The 21,590-nt window shown below is 37.9% G+C and overlaps 1 protein-coding gene across 4 annotated transcripts in view; it reads right to left on the bottom strand.

Moving 5' to 3' along the window:
* The window catches only part of CEP162 (centrosomal protein 162), a 108,170-nt gene that overhangs the window by 49,712 nt on the left and 36,868 nt on the right, over positions 1 to 21,590 (bottom strand). For all 4 annotated transcript variants that reach the window (XM_043888200.1, XM_043888199.1, XM_043888197.1 and 1 more), the window contains exons 10-16: positions 14,645 to 14,836; positions 14,009 to 14,090; positions 6,931 to 7,213; positions 5,824 to 6,082; positions 2,060 to 2,193; positions 1,570 to 1,797; positions 891 to 1,031 (exon numbers count right to left, since the gene is read on the bottom strand). In XM_043888200.1, the coding sequence (XP_043744135.1) occupies positions 891 to 1,031; positions 1,570 to 1,797; positions 2,060 to 2,193; positions 5,824 to 6,082; positions 6,931 to 7,213; positions 14,009 to 14,090; positions 14,645 to 14,836 (1,319 nt within the window). The remainder of the gene's footprint in view (positions 1 to 890; positions 1,032 to 1,569; positions 1,798 to 2,059; positions 2,194 to 5,823; positions 6,083 to 6,930; positions 7,214 to 14,008; positions 14,091 to 14,644; positions 14,837 to 21,590) is intronic.

The following is a 21,590-nucleotide window of genomic DNA, read 5'->3' as shown; positions in this document are numbered from 1 at the left end:
GGAGTCGGACAGGCTACAGTACCTGGGGCTGGAAAGAGTTAGACATGACTGAGTGACTAACACTTTCAAAGCAAAAAAAAAGACAGTTTCTAAGGAAATCTGACTATTAGAATTACTAACAGGCCAACATGCACTAACTGGTTACTGTGCGGAAGGCAGGAAGAGGTTGATCTGCAGTCTTATTTCAATTTCACAACCATTGTGAGACAGGCTTTGTTTTTCTTTTTTCCATTTATTTTTATTAGTTGGAGGCTAATCACTTTACAATATTGTAGTGGTTTTTGCCATACATTGACATGAATCAGCCATGGATTTACATGTATTCCCCATCCCGATCCCCCCTCCCACCTCTCTCTCCACCCAATCATTTTGGGTCTTCCCAGTGCACCAGCCCTGAGCACTTGTCTCATGCATCCAACCTGGGCTGGTGATCTGTTTCACTCTTGATAATATACATGTTTCGATGCTGTTCTCTCGAAACATCCCACCCTCGCCTTCTCCCAGAGTCCAAAAGTCTGTTCCATACATCTGTGTCTCTTTTTGTTTTGCAAATAGGGTTATCGTTACCATCTCTCTAAATTCCATATATATGCGTTGAGACAGGTATTATTATCCTCATTTCACAGATGAGGAAACTGCTGGAGAGAGGTAATGTGATTTGCCTAAGGCTATAGAGCAGGTAGTGAAGCAAAATCTAAAATCAGATTTTTTTGAATCCAGAACCCATGCTCTTAACCGCTTTAATTCTCCCCATAAAAAATACACAGACTAGTCAAATTACTACTTTCTTACACTGCCATCACCTGTTAAATGGACACAGAAATATTTTTAAATGCCTTATTTTTATAACCAAAGAATCTCAAGACTAACTTTGTGTTGAAGAGCCATACCTGCTGATATCCTTGAAGAAGCACCTCTTGTTCTTGTATTTCTTTTTGGATTTGCTTCAATTTTTCTTCAGTGACAGGATCAGTTGTTTCTCCCAAATGCAACCACCTGTGTTTTTTGCTTGCTTCTTCAAAGCTACTCAACTTTGAGAAATCGCAGGTATTGTTTCATTTGGGGAAGAAAATGATACAGTGAGAAGTGAGGAAAAACATCAGAAAACTCCCGGTGTATAGACCCAAGACTGTCTTATAAGCACACCAGAATTATCGTAACACCAACTACAGTTAAGTCACTACAGTGATGCTTTGTACTGACGGTTCTGAGGGCGGAAGTAACTCAAGAAATGCTACAGTGTCACTTTCCTGATTCTAGAACTTCTACAGCTTTCTTTCTCAAACTGTTGGCTTCCCTGAAGGTCACAGTGAACCAAGTGATGAGTTTTCAAAAAAGACTGCTAACAAGAAAACTATAAAAATGAACCAATTTAATTTTTGATTTCCCCCCCAAGGATTCCAAGTAGGCCTTTCGTAAGGAGGCACTGTCAGGAACCATGTTCATGTTTTATGCAGCAAATATATCAAGTCAAGAGGCCCCAGGGACAAGAAAATAACAATGCATTTAGCAGAGAGTACAAGTTCTTTTTAATAAATAAAAGAAGTAATAGGACAATGTGTCTAGTACCTTGGCTTGAAGAATATAATTGTCTTGATTCAGTCTGAAGAGTTCTTTTTCCTGTTGTCTCTTTAGTTCCTCCATCTTATTTTCCAGCTCTTTCTCCTTTTCTGAGAAAGTGACTTTAATTTGCTCAATCAGAGCTTGGGCACCCTTCCATTTTTCCTCTGCTTCCTGAACTCTTTTAAACATAATCAATTCTGTCTCCTTGTTCCCATCGTGGTATCCTGAAGAATCCTTTTAATGAAAAGCATTACTTCATTATGTAGAGTTACATAATAGATTCAAACATAGGTGGTTAGGGGGCAAAAAACCCACAAAGAATAAAAATGACATGTTTAACAATATTCTACTAATCAAGAAGATCAATACTTGTTCAATAAAAGTGATAAGCATCCGTCAACAAGAAAGAAATTTCAAATATTTCATTTTTTATAATTGCTTTAGTATATATAGAACATAAAACAGTATGAATATTATTTTTAAATCTAATACCTACATTCTGAAACTGAACACAGGAGTCAACTTCTGTGGGGCCCTCAGACGACTTAGGAGTAGCCAGCCAACTTTCAGTCTGGGGAGCTGGTTTACCCAAAGATGCAGGCTTGATCAGCTTTGTTGCAGGTAAGATTTCTAAATATTGTGAACAATGGATAAAAGCACCACAAATACAAACCATATTGAGTGTGTATTCAGGCAATTATTTAACAGTAAGTACTAATCCAATGAGGACACTAAGACAAATGAGCATCTCAAAGGAGGACAATGCCTAACAAACACTGCAAGGCATCTGTTTCACTGCACTCGGAACGCCAGCCCACAATCAACATTCTATTCGATTTGACACAGAAGGCTCCTTGACCCAAGATTCATATTAAACGACAGACGGAGCTCAATAAATGTGAGGAGAATGTGGATCAGGGTAATTTCAGGTTTTATTATTTTTCAATAAGTCATCATTTTAAATGTTCATAGCAATAGCAAACAGAAGTATTTAAATGATGAATCAAAGAGCAGCTGATAATAAAATATTTCGGTTCAGATTAAAGTATGTTTTCAAAGCACAGTTTTTATAAATAATGTATATGAAGATATAGTATCACTGGAATAACATAAATTTCACGCAAACCTCATAACAAGTAGTTTAAAATCTGATTAAAAATAAAATGATAAAACTGCTATAATACCCTGTTTATTAAATTAGAAAAAAATGTGGTTTATACATACACACACACACACACACACACACACATATTCCAGTCAAATTCTCAGTTTTTAAGGTACCTTGTAAATCTTACAAAAAGAAGAAATAATTCTAAGACCAATAAGTTGCTCAGTTTATAAAAAAAAAAAATTAACAGAAATACTGAGACGAGATCCTCAGGCCCATATTCTAATATTACAGATTCTGAACTGAATATTGCATAAACATGTACTTGATTGCCTTAGATGTAAATGAAACATTCGAAACTTATATTTTTAATATAATTTCTTCAAGATGCCAACTTTTTAAATGCAAGGTTGGCTTTTTCATTGAAGTTAAAACACATGGTCATTAAAGATTTGGAAAATATAGAAAAGTCAAAAGAAACAGCAAGTCCCCAACACGACCTCACCCTGAGATTTCCTTCTACTCTCTTCCAGGCATGCCAGTGTTTCCTCATATAGTAGTAATCATATTTAATTGGACTTGTGATGTGAAAGGTTTTTCTGGAGAAAACTTCTTACACTGTTCATAAAGGAACAGTCTGAGTCATTGTAAAGGCAGGCATTAAACCTTCCAAGTCACTGGAGGTCCACTAACATGGCCAATGAACGGGGTGTGATCTGCAAGCATTGTGATTCTTCCAAGGACACGGCAGCCAAGAGTGACGAGTGGTTCTTGCTCAAGCTGCAGTCGGCCAGGGCTTTTATTCCAGAATTCTTCCTTCCTGAGTTCTTAATTTTGGTCTCCCTAGGTAATTATTTTCAGTAACAGTACACGGACAATATCTTTTCTCTTTATACATGAAAGAAAATTTGCTTGGATGTAAAATTCAAATGTGAAAAGTGCAGTGTTTGGAACTCATGAGCCCTTCTTGAAAAAACAATGGATTACAAAACAGAAAAAGAGACACAGAAGTACGGAACAGACTTTTGAACTCTGTGGGAGGAAGTACGGAACAGACTTTTGAACTCTGTGGGAGAAGGTGAGGGTGGGATGTTTCGAAAGAACAGCATGTATATTATCTATGGTGAAACAGATCACCAGCCCAGGTGGGATGCATGAGACAAGTGCTCGGGCCTGGTGCACTGGGAAGACCCAGAGGAATCGGGTGGAGAGGGAGGTGGGAGGGGGGATCGGGATGGGGAATACATGTAACTCCATGGCTGATTCATGTCAATGTATGACAAAACCCACTGAAATGTTGTGAAGTAATTAGCCTCCAACTAATAAAAAAAAATATATATATATAATAGCAAAAAAATAAATAAATAAATAAAGTGAAAGCATTAGTCGCTCAAAAAAAAAAAAAAAAAAAGAAAGAAAATTTAGTCAAATAAGAAACCAACCAAAATAATTCTAGAAAGTGATGGTTAAGGGACTAGTGAAAAGCATTCTAGTCCTGTAACAGCCAGAACCAAGACCCACATTCAAAAGCTGTGGGGAATTACAGTTGCTGGAGAGAATATAATAGATATATCTTGAACAAGTAAAAATAAAACCAACAAAAATGAGCAGCAGGCATGTGAGTGGGGGTTTTACTACTTCATATTTCATAGAAGGGAAACTGATAATGTATAGAATTGAAAAATGTAGGTAAAAACAACAACATGGTTTTGGCAACCTTTCAGGAGTTTTCATGGTCTATTTTATTAAAACAATCTTTTGGGATATAATATTTCTTAGGAGGAAGTTTCTTTTTCTTAAGGATTTAAGTAAAACTAAATCTAATATTTATTTTGAAAGAACTTACAAAGTGTGCTCTATTATAAAATGTTTTGTCTGTTCGTTCACATGCTTGCCTTTCTCCTTCCCTCTAGTTGTTTCACAGAAAAGTGAGAGAAAACAAAACCACAGGAGACTTCTTAGAGGAAGGGATTAGAGGTCCACAGGTTGAGAACAGGAGGAAAGGATGCTTGCATTAAGCCAGCAATTACAATTCTGTGTCTCCAGAAGACCCACCCGTGACTGCTGTTACCCTGCTCACACGGGTCAGCCCCAGCCTTTCCAGCTTACACGCAGGAGTTTCTGCAGCGAATATGCACAAGCATAGACAGAAGAAAAGAATCTTTGATGTGAAAGAATTTTAAATACAGTCAAAGTGGTTCTGAAATTGACAGTTGCAGGGAAAGGCAAGGGAAGACACTCTAAGGCAGAAGCAAATTTTCCAATGAGGTTATTTCTCCTCTGACAACTATTGTTACCAGGTAGCAATGATGGAACTGGTCACCTATTTGATTTAATCATACAGAAAAGGACAAAATGCTTCTGGCTCTATTGCTCTCCCTTCCCCAATGAAGTCCAAAGGCAACAGAAATGTGGGTCTAAGTCAAACATCTCTATTTCTTTTACTAGCAGCATGGGCTTCTAAGTGGAAAATTACCCTTGCCTACTGCCAACATATTAACAAATGACTACATAAGGAAATAACTAGATTAGGAGGCACTGTGACGAGAGGTGGGAGGAGAAGGGGACGACAGAGGGTGACATGGTTGGATGGCATTACCGATTCAATGGACATGAGTCTGAACAACCTCCGGGAGTTGGTGATGGACAGGAGAGCCTCGTGTGCTGCAGTCCATAGGGTCGCAGAGAGCCGGACATGACAGAGAGACCGAACTGAACCGACCTGAACTGTGACGTACAGAAGCAGGCATTCTGTGATCCAGAAAACATCCTGACTCTCCAAAGTCTATACTGAACTAATACCCAGGTATTTCTTTCCGGATCAACCTTCACCTGTACATTGCCACTTGATTCTGAATTGATGGCTCTGCTCTTGCAAACATTTTGGATATTACAAAGCCAGCCAGATGAGGAGGAGTTGGACTCTCCTATTTTATATTCACTTCCTATACTTCCTGGGTTTCTTTCAGAAAGACCTAGAACTAATGATGAAAAACCTCCTGAACTCAACAGAATTGAATCTTTCAGAAAAGGAATGTAATGACTTACAACTCATTTTTTTCCTATTAATAAGTAAAGTTCATAGAAGGAGAAAGGAAACAAGGAAAGCAGAGAACAAGGAAAATAATATACTATATGTACAGAATGATTACCTTTTTTCCTACTTTGATTTGAGGCAGGAAGAGATCTCAAGTTTTTGCTCTTCATGATATCCTTTGAAGTTTTCTTTTCAAGATTAGAAAATGTCTTGAATGGTGAACTGGGTTTGCCATACCCTGAACTCCTAACTGATGCATATAATCCACTCTGGGGTTTTCTTTTAAATAAAGGAGGTGCACTTCTGGCCTTCTTGTATGGTAGCTGTTTACCAGTTACAGTCCCTTCTCCAGAATCAAGCTGAGATCTTAAAGTCTGCATACAAGTACAAACTCTTTAGTACTTAAATAAACTTCAACTACAGTTACAAATAAGATTAACAGGTAGTAAAATCATATTGATAACTAAAGAACATAATTCATAGAAGGCAAACCATTATATTAAAGTCCTCTAAATTAAATTCATCAGAATTTTAATATTTGGAACCAACATTTTCAAAATCAAGAGTAAGACAAAGCAAAATAATAAAACAAAATAAGCTTGCCAGAAAGCAATGAATGAACATGGAGGAAAGCAGAGAAGAACAAGTTTTGAAATGACAAAAATCTTCTTTTTTCTTCAGAGCTCTCAATGTAAAAATTTATTAGTACCCTGCCTTGTTCTATAAGGTGATAGTTTATGGTAAACACAGAACTCAAAACTGTAAAATAAAAATGGAATACTGTGGTCATGGTCTGATTATACATAATCAGAATAAATCAAGAGCAGAGAAAAAAGGAACAGTGAAATGTAAGTTTCTCAAGGGCTGTGAGCAGCACGTGTAGGGAACGCCAACGTGCCCACTGTTGTACCACACAGACTACGAGGGGACCGCAAAGCACTAGGATGGTGAGCGCAGAGTCTGCTGCTCAAGCGCTAGACTGCGTTTACTAAAAAGTGTAAATATACAGAATGCCTTCTAAAAGAGAGCTAATGCTACAGTGGCGTTTTTAAATTTGGGGACCGCAGAGTGTTATAATAGATGCTGCTCACAGATGTCCAGGAGTTATGTGGAGGTCAGTGTGTGCGCGATCCCGCTAACTTAGGAAACACACACTTCTCAACAGTATTTACATAGCTTCATTTATCAGTATGTCAAATCAATTCAAATTATAAAAACTTACCTTATGTGTTTTGTCATCCTGAGGTAATAATGAAGCACCAACAGATATTTTTTTCTTCAAAATATCAAGGTACATTTTATCTATTTGTTCTTCCACAGTATTTACTCTTGGATAGTTATTTTCTGTACCTTCATCTGTTGCCTTTTCTAAAACTACATTCTCTTCATTTTTGTCCAGAAATTGGCTCACAGTTTGTGCTTCTTGAGACACAACATTTGGGTTAATCTTAAGGGGTAAAGGGCTAACAAATTCAGTTTCTTTATTCTCAGCCAGTTTCTTATAGCTATAAAACAAAACAGGACACAGAGAATGAACCCTATGTAAGTCCTCAAATATCAGGTTTATTAATATTTGTATACATATTATATAAAAACATATTTACATTAATATATAATATTAAATATACTTAATATTTGTAAAAGCTTAAATTAGGTTACTAATGTTAAACATATTATTTATAATTCTGGTTTAAGACAGTAAACTTACAGCATCACATAATTGTTTTAAAATAGTAATTTCAATGCTGCATAAGGGACTTCATGGTTGACTCTGAGACCTACTTCAAAGGAAAGACAAACCAAACAAGACTGAGATTGCTCCTGTCCAAGAAAAATTTAAAAATGAATTTCTAAATGGCCTTCTTGTAATATAGCTCATAAAGTCAACATGCATTTGAGGCAGGAAACATATTTTACACATTTCTAGCTTCCCTGGTAGCTCAGCTGGTAAAGAATCCTCCTGCAATGCAGAAGACCCTGGTTCAATTCTTAGTTGAGGAAGATCCCCTGGAGAAGGGATAGGCTTCCCATTCCAGTATTCTTGGGCTTCCCTGGTGGCTCAGCTGGTAAAGAATCTGCCTGCAATGCCAGAGACCTGGGTTTGATCCCTGGGTTGGGAAGATCCCCTGGAGGAGAGCATGGCAACCCACTCCAGTATTCTTGCCTGGAGAATCCCATGAACAGAAGAGCCTGGGGGGCTACAGTCCATGGGGTCATAAAGAGTCAGACATGACTGAGCAACTAAGTACACAGAGCAGAAGAAATTAAGAAGTAACCATAATTTAAATTAAGGCATAAAACATAAATATTAAAATGAATAATTTCATCCACAGTACAGGAAATTTTTTAAGTGAAACAAGAAAAATCACTAGGACTTTAAAATAGAATCATTCCTTTATTTTAAAACACTTAAATGCAATGTTACATTTCAGATCAGTAGATTTTTAAAATATGGAAATATCCCTTAAAGAAATATTATAAATATGATTAAATATTGGCATATGATGGGAGTTCCAGAAATATGTATATTGTCATTTTTGAATTACTAGATCATGGCCCATTAGGTTACTTGATTTTTACCTTTGTAAAATAAGATAAAAGGAAAGTTTAAGAGGCTACCATTTTCACATAAGATAAATTGGCTTCTTAATAATTGTTAGAAATACTTGAAGTAGCTGGAATAATCAGAAAGCATGTCGGTAACAGTTCTTTCCGTCTTAACGGTAGCAGAATCTGATTATTATCATAATCGTTCCCCTTTCTTGCTGTGAACCGACTGAACTACATTTCATCACTGCCTTCAGTCTAAATGGGGCCACACACTAGTTCTTGTCTTTAGAATGTGAGTGCTACAATGACAAGAATCTAAAATGTGAGGCTTAGTAGGTGGGTTTTAGGTGGCAAGGAAATTGATACAGAGGCTGGAGAGGTAACAACCCATGCTTTATGGTAACAGAACATTTGCTAAACTGTCACCTACAATAGTTTATAAGGCAGACCACATAGCTACCCAGTCTAGGGTACTAAGAAAATAGTAGGAGAGAACAGGCAGTTTTTAAGTGCCAGCTACCACTAGCTACTTTTGACAAGATATTATGAGAAAAAAATAATTTCAAGATAGAATGGGTTGGTTTGTTAAGAAGAAATCAGAGGGAACAAAGTCTGGGCATTTAAGGTGTCTTAGGTTCACTCTCAGTGTCTAAACTCAAACAGTAAGATTCAGCATTACAAAATGCTATGAAAAAGCAAGATACCAATGAGACTTTTTGGTTGAAAAGAGTGACGCAGTCCCTTGGCAAATATAATATTATTCTAAGTGTCATCTTCAAACTTAAGGTTACTGTTCCTAATAATATATTCAGACAGCTGCAACTGAGAGAGAAAAAAACAGAGGAAATAAGGAAGCAGACATAAGACAGACTTAAAGCCTTTGTCTAGCAAAGAACGTTAAGTGTAGTTACTGGCACATGGGACTAACTGGAACCAAGTACATCAGAAGCCTAATAAACTTTCTGAAGGAACTGTAATGACAAAGAAACCACAACTCTTCTCAAAAAAAGAAAAAGGCTAGAGACTTGTTTGGGAGCCTTAAAACCACCTGCAGGCAGAAAGCAGATGGAGAAATGATCACCTCCTCCAAGGGCATACCTTCCCCCTGAAAACCACTTCAGTTGAAGCCAACGGTGATAAAATACAAGACAAATTCTTCAAGGATTGGAACCAAGAGCTATATGAAACAATAGTTACTTGGTAGTTCCTCCTTAAGAGCAGAATCATGGCGTAATTAAGGAAAATTCCTTATGAGGTCTTTCAGTGGATTTCAGAGTTGCATTACTGATGGCTATTACTTTCTTCTCATACTTTTCCTTTCTGAATGGGAGGGGTGTGCGTAAGGAAGTATGAACTTGTCTTTTTAATTCATTGATTAGCGGATAATGAGGAGTTATATTCAAACCTGATGAAGAGAACTGTGCTTCACCTAGAAATTCTGGCCTTTCAGATGAATACAGTCTTAAATAGGACTTCTGGCTGTTTGCTTTGGGGAGGAGCTGAGTAGGTCTTTGTGTGAAATACGTCTTTGTATGAAGAAGAGTGGAATGGATATTTGACAGAAGTGGAGATTCTGGTGGAGATAGGCTAGATGCCTACCAAATGCACTGACTTTCTTTCTGGGTACAAAAGCAAACCATTTTCCATTCCTTTTGGATCTTGTTGGCTAGAGGTGCTGGTTCTTACCAATAGAACATAGACTGAAGTGATGTAACATTTCTGTTGAGGCAGTTAAAAGGAAGTATGCTAAACCATCTTTTTTCTCTCCTTATAGACTCTCTACATGAAGTCATGAGAACCTTAAAGCTGTGTGTTGATGACTGAAACAGCCTGGGTCCCTAAACTGACTATGTGGACCAGAGTCCCACCCCAACTCCACTGAGATACATGGAATTATGATGTGGGCAAGAAATACACTTTTGATGGTGCTAAACTGTTAAAATTTCAAGGGATTTTTTTCTGTTGTTACAGCAGCTAGAATTACTTATCCTAGTTTACTATAAAATGTTTTTTGATAAGTATACTAGGGTTTATACTACTGACATTTCTATGATTATTGTTATGCCCTTAATGTAAGTACACTTGTTTTCAGCTCTTAAACACAAATGCAAAAATCCATACTAGAATCCACATTACTAAAATGATGCTACCTAGAGCCAGACATCCTGGAATGTGAAGTCAAGTGGGCCTTAGGAAGCATCACTATGAACAAAGCTAGTGGAGGGGATGGAATTCCAGTTGAGCTATTTCAAATCCTAAAAGATGATGCTGTGAAAGTGCTGCACTCAATATGCCAGCAAATTTGGAAAACTCAGCAGTGGCCACAGGACTGGAAAAGGTCCGTTTTCATTCCAATCCCAAAGAAAGGCAATGCCAAAGAATCCTCAAACTACCGCACAATTGCACTCATCTCACACACTAGGAACGTGATGCTCAACATTCTCCAAGCCAGGCTTCAGCAATACATGAACCATGAAATTCCAGATGTTCAAGCTGGATTTAGAAAAGGCAGAGGAGCCAAGATCAAATTGCTGACATCCGCTGGATCATCAAAAATCAGTTCTAATGAGATGGATGAAACTGGAGCCCATTATACAGAGTGAAGTAAGCCAGAAAGATAAAGACCAATATAGTATACTAACACATATATATGGAATTTAGAAAGATGGTAATGATAACCCTATATGCAAAACAGAAAAAGAGACACAGATGTACAGAACAGACTTTTGGACTCTGTGGGAGAAGGCGAGGGTGGGATGTTTCAAGAGAACAGCATCGAAACATGTATATTATCAAGTGTGAAACAGATCACCAGCCCAGGCTGGATGCATCAGACAAGTGCTCGGGCCTGGTGCACTGGGAAGACCCAGAGGAACTGGGTGGAGAGGGAGGTGGGAGGGGGGATCGGGATGAGGAATACATGTAAATCCATGGCTGATTCATGTCAATGTATGACAAAAACCACTACAATATTGTAAAGTAATTAGCCTCCAACTAATAAAAATAAATTAAAAAAAAAAAGAGAGTTCCATAAAAACATCTATTTCTGCTTTATTGACTATGCCAAAGCCTTTGACTCTGTGGATCCACAATAAATTGTGGAAAATTCTGAAAGAGATGGGAATACCAGACCGCCTGACCTGCCTCTTGAGAAATCTGTATGCAGGTCAGGAAGCAATAGTTAGAACTGCACATGGAACAACAGACTGGTTCCAAATAGGAAAAGGAGTACGTCAAGGCTGTATATTGACACCCTTCTTATTTACTTTATATACAGAGTACATCATGAGAAACGCTGGGCTGGATGAAACACAAGCTGGAATCAAGATTGCCGGGAGAAATATCAATAACCTCAGATATGCAGATGGCACCACCCTTATAGCAGAAAGTGAAGAACTGAAAAGCCTCTTGATGAAAGTGAAAGAGGAGAGTGAAAAAGTTGGCTTAAAGCTCAACATTCAGAAAACTAAGATCAAGGCATCTGGTCCCATCACTTCATGGCAAATAGATGGGGAATTAGTGGAAACTGGCAGACTTTATTTTTGGGGGCTCCAAAATCACTGCAGATGGTGAATGCAGTCATGAAATTAAAACACGCTTACTCCTTGGAATGAAAGTTATAACCAACCTAGACAGCATATTAAAAAGCAGAGACATTACTTTGCCAACAAAGGTCCGTCTAGTCAAGGCTATGGTTTTTCCAGCATACATGTATGAATGTGAGAGTTGGAGTATAAAGAAAGCTGACTGCCAAAGAATTGATGCTTCTGAACTGTGGTGTTGGAGAAGAGTCTTGAGAGTCCCTTGGAGTGCAAGGAGATCCAACCAGTCTATCCTAAAGGAGATCAGTCCTGGGGGTTCATTGGAAGGACTGATGTTGAAGCTGAAACTCCAATACTTTGGCCACCTGATGCGAAGAGCTGACTCATTTGAAAGGACCCTGATGGTGGGAAAGATTGAAGGCAGGAGGTAAAGGGGACGACAGAGGATGAGATGGTTGGATGGCATCACTGACTCAACGGACATGAATTTGGGTCAACTCTGGGAGTTGATGATGGAGAGGAAGACCTGGCATGCTGCAGTCCATGGAGTCACAACAGAGTTGGACACAACTGAGCGACTTCACTGAACTGAAGCCAACAAAGACACAAGATGTGTAAAAAAACAAACAAAAAAAAACTCTTCAGTAACACTAGCATAGCCCAAAACAGCAACGATTATGTGAGCACAACTGCCTTTTAAAACTATTAACTAGCACTGCCTATCAGTGGAAGAATCTAGACTTAGTATTCAAGTAGATGGGCTTCCTTAATAGCCCAGTTGGTAAAGAATCTGCCTGCTTTGCAGGAGACCAGGGTTCAACCCAGGGTAGGGAAAATCCCCTGGAGGAGGAAATGGCAACCCACTCCATATTCTTGTCTGAAAAATCCCATTGACAGAGGAGCCTGGCAGGCTACCGTCCACTGAGCCACAAGAGTTGGACACGGCTTAGCAACAAAACCAGACAAGTTTTAGTATAAACTACACTGAATTGTCTCAACTAGCACAAACGTAGGAAAAAGACCAAGAAATCACTGCAAGTGGATTTACATGATGAAGATGGAGTTCAAAGAGGGGCTGAAAAACTTGTCTGTTAAAACACAAATGAACAAGTGAATACATGAACAGATGACAGGCTTTTCACAGAAATATTTTATGGAGATAAAATCTGACAATCTGAGTGTGTTCCTGGGTCATGGCCATATGATCTGGAGAAATTGATTTAACCTCTTTAAGCCCCAGTTTCTTTTTTTTTTTTTTTTTAATTAATTTATTTATTTTTTCAGTGGGTTTTGTCATACATTGACATGAATCAGCAATAGATTTACACATATTCCCCATCCCGATCCCCCCTCCCCCCTCCCGTAAGCCCCAGTTTCTAATCTATGAAATGAGGATGATAATAGAACAGACTTCATGGAATCGCTGTAAGATTAAATAAAGTCTGATAGGTAAAGAGCTTTGCACAGCACCGGGTCCACAGTAAGCATGTGATTAAAATGTTAGCTGTTATTGTCATCATGGCCTGGTTCCCGTGAGAGCTCTACCAGTTAAGTCTGCTTACCTCGCATGCATCACTTGAACGGCGGGGATAAAGATGCTGACCTATTTGTTACGAAGATCTCACGAGATAACGGATGCGACACTCTTGGTGCTGCATGCGTGCCAAGCTGTCCTACGACAAGGTGACTGATATGATTCTCTGTGCTGGTGGATGACAGCCAGGTCCTGTAAGCTGTCATTAAAACGTACTGGCGCTGGAGATTTTTGTGAAGCCCATTTCTCTTGTGACCCAAGATCTCACCCTGGGAGATGACGGCTAGTCTGTGACTAAGTGCAGAATTTACTGGTTTATAAGGAAGCGAGTAGATGACTCACACAAAGAATAAAATTCATGTTCACGCTCAGTGTTCGAATCAGCTGTCCCTGAACTATTTAGAGCTGAAGGGATTTTATTTTTCAGTGAAAATCTTTAGGACCACCCACCTAAGGGCAGCAAGTTTTTAGCAGCAATTGTTTATTTTTTTATTTTAGAACTAGATGAATTATGATAAACTGAGTAAAGATTAATAGGAAAAGAAAACAGGACTCATACCAGCTACCTTTAATTATTCACTAGGAATCGTTAGGTAGAACAAATGATTCTAGAAGTTTGCAGTGACAAAACAATAAACAAACAACCTACACAACCCATTCCAAGAAACTCATACCTGACGGATTGTAAATCAAAACCACTGACCCCAAAGGACTCTATTCTGATAGGCTTCATCAGCTCCTCTACTGTGGGCAGATCTGAGGGAAGAAAAGTTAAAACAGCAACCAAAAATGTTATGTAAATTGCTTAATTTAACATCTAATACCACCAAAATCACATTTTCTCTGATTGACATAGTTAACAAAATGATACATATAATAATCCCAGGTTCCCACTGTAAACTTATTTGTACCAAAAAAATCTTTGGTATTTATATTTGAAATATATATCTACTTTCTTTCCCTCTTTCTAAGTATATGTGTATGGGTATATCCACAAACATTATGTATTTAGTTGATTCCCCAAAACTGTTCTCCATTAAAATAAAATAACATTACTATATGTTCATGGAAAAGTATTAAAAAAAGTGAAAATATTCAAGAGATTTCTTAATTTGGTCAAAGCATATTAGTGGAGGAATTAAAATTTTAACCTATTTTCGATGCTAACTTTATAGTTAAAAGGGTAATTCCCAGATTTATTTAAACAAACTTTTAAATTCAGATATTGAGAAATCACTACTATAGCCAATTGTATTTAAATTATACATACTGAAAACAGCTCAGAGAGGCTCAAACAAAGACGCTTTTACCCGACTCTGTAGTAGAGATGTTTTTAGAGGAGCCTTCATTTTCTTGAGGATGATCTTTTGTTGAGCTCTTGGTATTTTCTGCTGCATTGCTCTCAGTTCTTTGTTCATCTGCATCTCCCAAAGAACGGGCTATGTGACAATAAGCCTGATGTAAAGCTTCAATGTCACTGTTGCTTTGTCCGTAAGAAATACCTGTTGAGATAAACGTAATCTCTAGCATAACCGCACAAATACATGAGAAACATAAAACACTAAGTTCTCCGTTCATCTGTTAAGCTGTAGGACAATGCCGATATGACACAGTGAAATATAGACCTCAGTAACGGGCAGCCACAGCCTGCCGGCGTGCAATCTCAGCAGGCCCGGGGACTCTTTCAGCAGGCTGAACTGTGTTCCGACAGGCTACCTGTGAAACCATCTCTGCCCACTATCCCTATACAACCTCTCTGCGCTGGAGAAAACTACTCCTAAATTTCTCAAACACAAAAAGTTTTCAAAGATTCTGCCTCTCCTCTGCTCCACACGCCCTCCCCCCCGACCTTTCTCTCTCTCTGCTTTCCGGAGCCACCAGCCATCTAGTATTCTTTATTTCTTCAACTGAAATTCAGTCCTCTAACTTTGCAGTCCAGTGTGTTTCAAAACCCTGCTAAAGCTGCTATAATAAAAAAAAAAATAATAATAATAATAACTTCCTAGTAGACAAACCCAGCCTTTAACTTTCTTCAGCCTGAAAGTTTTTCTCTGCCCTGTGAGACATGTGACCCTGCTCTTTTCCTGGGGGCTGTGTCTTCTGATGACGTCTTCTTGTTCTTCTCACTGCTCTGATGGCTGCTTTCCCACCTTCTGTGGTAAATAGCTCATCTCAGGGCTCCATCTTCAGCTCTCTATTTTCAAACTTCTCTTTTTTATGGGGGTGGGGGGGGGCGGTGATGGATAATTTCACTAACACCCTTTGCTTAGTAACTGCCCATAAACATTTGACTCCCAAACCTGTCTTCCGTTTAATCTATCTTCTGTCTCTTTTCTGAACACTGAACTTCCTAACAGACATGTAGACTTTTCTATAAGCAAATCACATCTAATACATCCTCAAGTAAATTAGTTACATTCCCCGACAAAATCTGTTCTGCTCCCAGTATCTGCTACTTTGGCTGTGGCGTGATCAGTTATCCCCAACAGAGAACCTCTGTCACGGTTCACTTTTCCGTCCCTATTAACCTCCTTCTCTTCCCACCAACTGATAAACTCTGGAGAAAAGAATTCAAAGAATCTAATGACAATGATGATCTAAGATTTTTCTGACTATTTTCTTACTCATTTTGTACTTTTCATTATGAACAGAATTTTCAAAATTAGAAGAATAAAAGCATCATAGAAGAGTAGAACAAGAGAAATAGGGTGATCAGACTCTTGTTCTCTTGATAACTGTGACTATTAATTAATGCCTAAAAATAAAAGAGCATATGTACAGCTTCCTCTTTGTCTATATAATCTGTAAATTACACAGTATAAAATTCTGAGGAACTAGTTTCAACTCAATGTAAGAGGGCGCCAAGTACCACATGTGATTACGTAAGAATGCCTCACAATGGAATAGCTTTGCATCTGCTGCTTCAGGTCATCAGGGCACCACTGCTGTTTGGAGCCTGCCCAATATGGAATAAATTTGCTTAAATAAACTAAAAACAAAAAAGTGAAGGAGACTTCCCTGGAGGTCCAGTGGTCAAGAATCCACCTTGCAATGCAAGGGGTGCAGGTTTGATCCCTGGTCGGGGAACTAAGACCCCACATGCTGCAGGGCAACCAAGCCCATGTGCCACAACTAGAGAAGCTGAGTGCTCTAACTACTGAAGCCTGCGTACTCCAGAGCCTGTGCGCCACAGCCAGAGAATCTGTACGCCACCACGGAAGATCCCACAGGCTGCAGCTAAGACCCAATGCCGCCAAGTAAATAAATAGATAAACACATTTAAAAAGCGGGGGATACCACCAGTTTGGAATCACTAACAGTTAAGTGGCAGGGATGTCCAGCACGACTTGAGGAAAACAATCTTGCCTGCTAAAGTTAGCATATTTTTTCCCCCAAACCATCTATCAGACTCAAAAGGAGAAGAGAATTAATTTTTATGAAGAAATGAAAAAGGCAGAAGACATTTTGCCTCCTCTAGAGAAACACCTGGATGCTTAAGTATCTGGTGAGTATGCATGAAAGAAATGATCCCAAAGGGAAACAGCATCACAGTACTGAGAGCTCACACTTAATTTAACAGGCATGAGGTGCCAGAAAGAAGTGGTTTTGGCTTAAAGTAACAGCTGAGCAAACATGTGGAAAAGCAAATTACCTAAAAGTTAAAAATTAGAAATGCAAGATGGAGAAGCACTAGGTGCTGCTCAGAAAACAGAGCAAGGGAAAGGTACTTGTCTCCTAATTTGAATCATTAATCCAACTGATATTAAAAATAATTTCAGGGTCATAGATGTTGACCTTTTTTGAATATATATATATTTTGTTGAACTATAGTTGACTTACAGTGTTTCAGATGCACAGCAAGGTGATTCAGTTATGCAAACACACATATTATTTTTGAAATTATTTTCCATCATAGATTATTACAAGATATTCACTATAGTTCCCTGTGTTATACAGTAAACTTTTGTTGCTTTTTGCGTTTATCTATTTTTTAGACTCTCTGTGACCCCATGGACTGTAGACCACCAGTCTCTCTGTCTTTACGACCCCATGGACTGTAGCCCGACAGGCTCCTCTGTCCTGGGAGATTCTCCAGGCAAGAATACTGGGGATCTTCCTAACCCAGGGATTGAACCCAGGTCTTCCACACTGCAGGCAGATTCTTTACCATCTGAGCCACCAGGGAAGACCTTTAATTAGAAATCTAGCATTCTATTCATACTAAGTCAAACAAGTGGAATCAAAATGTCACAATTTTTTTAGTTAGGCAAAAATTCATGAGTTTTTTAAAATATATACATTATATGTATTTATATATATGTATACAAAAGCTTTTCTACTATACTTGATAAAGGCTTGAGAAAGAACATAAAAAACAAAAAGATGGAGAAATTGGAGAACATAAACTAAATGAAATGGGAGCACTGAATGTGAAATAGAAAAAGTGAAACATACTAGATAAAAGTAAAAGATCATCATGTTGTTTTTAAACATGACTGCTCATCAGAAACATATCTGGAGCTCTGGAGAAAAAGAGTAATACTTGAGCATTTGTATTTTTTTCAAAAAACTTCAAGATAATTCTGATATGCATCTGGATTTTAAAAAGTGATTACAGGTTTTTCTATTAGATCCTATTTTTGGTGATAAAGAGTTCTATTATTTTTCTATTGACCAATTATGATACAATGGTATTAATAGTTACATAATCACAAGAGTAAAAGATGTTTATCAGTTTTCACAATCAATAGCCAAACAAAAAACAAAAGATAATTGCAATTGCAAGCCATAATGGGAACATGATTAACTTGACAAAATAAAATAATTACATACAATGGGGGTGTGTCAAGCAGAGTGATGTGGTAAGTGGAGGTGCATACACGCAGATGTTTTCATGCACCCAGTCAGTCTACGTCTTTTGGTTGGTGCATTTAATCTATTGACATTTACGGTAGTTACTGATATGTATGACCCTATTACCATTTTCTTAATTGTTTTGGGTTTACTTTCTGTAGGTCTCTTCCTTCTCTTGTGTTTCTTGCCTAAAGAAGTTCCTTTAGCACTTGTTGTAAAGCTGGTTTGGTGGTGCTGAATTGTCTTAACTTGTGCCTATCTGGAAAGCTTTTGATTTCTCCATCAAACCCGAAGGAGTCTTCCTGGGTTTTCTCGGTTGTAGGTTCTTCCCTTTCATCACTTTAAATATATCATGCCATTCCCTTCTGGCTTGTAGAGTTTCTGTTGAGGAATCAGTTGATAGCCTAATGGGAGCTCCCTTGCATGTTATTTGTCATTTTTCCCTTATTGCTTTTAATAGTCTACCTCTGTCTTTAATTTGTATCAGTTTGATTAGTGTGTGTCTTGGTATGTTTCTCCTTGGGTTTATCCTGCCTGGGAATCCTCTGTGCTTCCTGGACTTGGCTGACTGTTTCCTTTCCTTGTTTGGGAAGTTCTCAGCTATCATCTCTTCGAATATTTTCTCAGGTCCTTTCTATGTTAAAACCTTTTTATGCATTTTAAAGAGAGAAAAGGGCTGACTTCTTGCATGTATTTTATGTATTACCACAAGTCAAACACCCACTGTATTTTCTACTTCAAGAGGCAGGGAAGTGTCAGATCCTGCTGGGCAGAGGCAGGGGTGTGGCTGTGAACCAACACCGTCCTCCTGTGGCTGCTGCAGTCACGTGACCACGGCACGACGTGGCCCCTGCCCTTGAGACAGAGGACAACAAGCAAAAGGCGAGATCTGACCATCATTTTACAGTTTCCAACCTTTTTAAGACAGTAAAGCACAAGTTTCAGGAACAGTATTATCAAAATAAAAAGAGATAAAGATCTTTGACAATGTATCACCTAAACCGAGCCTGCTTAAGGCTGGAAGACGCATGGTAAACAAACAAAGCTGCTGATACGTTCAGTTCTTAATCCAAGCTCAGACTCTGATTTGAAAATTTTCCAGTGTACTTTTGTAAACAGTAGGTAAATTTAATACTTCATAGCCAAAAGGTATTTATGCCTTCAGGTTCTTTATTATAGTTTGACCATTAACAGTCCTGAAATAGAAAGTGACGAGAACCACAGAGCTGCTCCTCCTTGTTGAACTGCAACAGTATGCTAGGCACTACACAATCTCAATTGATCATCAAATGATGTCATTTTAAAGAAGAGCAAACAGGCTTTGATGCACTAATTGTCCATTGTCACCCAGCTGGTAACTGGCAAGGCTGGAAATATGAGTCCAAGACCAAAGACAGTAAGGTCACACTCTACTCTTCTAGTAACTGACTCACCAAATTATTTCAGAATCAAGAATGTTTAAGAAATAAGACCAAAAATTCTTAATTTTACATAATTTCCCAGATCATATTAGAGTTTCTATTTCCAGCAATAATGTTTTTTATTTCTGAGTCTTCTTATAATGTACAGCAGAAGTTTTCAAACTGCTCTGATTTTCATTCAGAGAAAATCATGGGTTCCACAGATGTTTGAATTTTCATTTTAAAATATGAAGAGCAGAGTGATAACTCTTTCCTCTGGCTTTGTTATCATGCATATCTTAGAAAAAAGTTTCTCTGGCCATCCTGTATATAAATGAACCTCCTATAATGTATCACTGATCAGAAAAGCTGTAGCTCTACACTTGTCTTTTAAAAGAATCCATATCTACTTACTGAAAACAGTGCAAGCAGACTACCAGAGCACATATGACAAGTATTTAAATAAAAACAGTAATATGACTAAGGAACATGTGCCCAGCACCCGCTTCCATCATGGCAGAATATTTAGTCAGGCAATAACAAGTAAAAGAGTAATGTTTTGATGGATAACTTCTGTTGCAATTTTTTGTTGTTGTTTTAACTTTGTAACTGTTATATTCACATTTTAACATGAAGGTAAAGGAAACAAGACAGTGGTGAGTCTTAGAATGGCAATGACTAGAAAAAGAGATGTGAGTGGACTTTGAGGTTTTGATCATGCTTCGTTTATTGATCTGGTTGCCAGTGACATGAATGTGTTCAGTACTTGAAAATTCATCAAACTGCACTATGAATTCTACTACAAGTATATTATACTGCCATAAAAAGTATATTATACTGCCATAGAGAAATAAAAAGTAAAATTAAAATGCAAGCAGATGTTCAGAGTTGGCTAGTGATTTACCATTTCTATTGCTCTTTTTTTGACTAGTGTCTGGGTTGATTTAGTTGACCATATTGTCACCTAAGACTTGCAAAAGCAAGCTGAAAAGATCCCATTTGCACTTGTTTATGTGGTAAACCAAAAATATTTTCATATTATACAATAAAAATATATATAAACATACTGGAAATTTGATGATATAAGAATGTAACAAGTATCTGTAACTTTTAATTTTAAAAATTTCAAAAGACCATTACTGTTCTAACTTTTTAAGTAAATGTCACAAATGTAAACATTTATATTTGTACTGGTAAAATACATTTTGTATCTATATAGAGAGTACTACCTAAGATTCCATTTGGGAGGTAGGTAACAGTTCCACTGCTTTAAGAAAGTTTGAAAAGGCACTATCTTAAAGGTCTCTACAACTTTTAGTCAAGTCTAGATGGTCCTATACATTTCAGAATTTCAGGATGTGATCTAGCTTTTTCCTACCCAGAAAGAAGCACAATAACAATGTCTTAATCCTCCTACATATAGCAACTTTAACAGAATTGGGGGGCGGGGGGGGGGGGCCACAGGAAATTATTTAATATTCATCTCAGTACCATACTTTGTATCAACAGCATTTAATAACAAGTATTTCTTTTAAAACACTCTACTCAGCCTATTGGCATAAAGTGTCACCATTAGCAAGTTCAGACTATTTAACTTGTTAAAATAGGTAGAAAATGTGAGATTGAAAATTTTATTGTTGATACAGCCTACCAAAACTGAATCAAGAATAAACAGATAATGTGAACAGACCAATTACTAGAAGTGAAATAGAACCTGTAATTAAAAAAAAACTCCCTACAAACAAAAGTCCAGGTTGGATGCCTTCACTAGGGAATTCTAACAAAGACACAAGAAAGAATTTGCACCGACTCTTCTCCAGATCTTCTAAGGGTCTGAAGAGGAGGGGGATCGCCCACAGTCATTCTGTGAAGCTGCCATTACCTTGATCCAAAACCAGACAGAGTCACTACCAAGAAACAGAATTACAGGCCAATATCTCTGATGAATACAGATGCAAAAATCCTTGACAAAGTATTAGCAAACAGAATCCAACAGTACATA

This window comes from Cervus elaphus, chromosome 26 (assembly GCF_910594005.1).
Source record: "Cervus elaphus chromosome 26, mCerEla1.1, whole genome shotgun sequence".
Lineage (NCBI taxonomy): Eukaryota > Metazoa > Chordata > Mammalia > Artiodactyla > Cervidae > Cervus > Cervus elaphus.
This window is presented reverse-complemented; position numbering and strand designations above follow the sequence as displayed.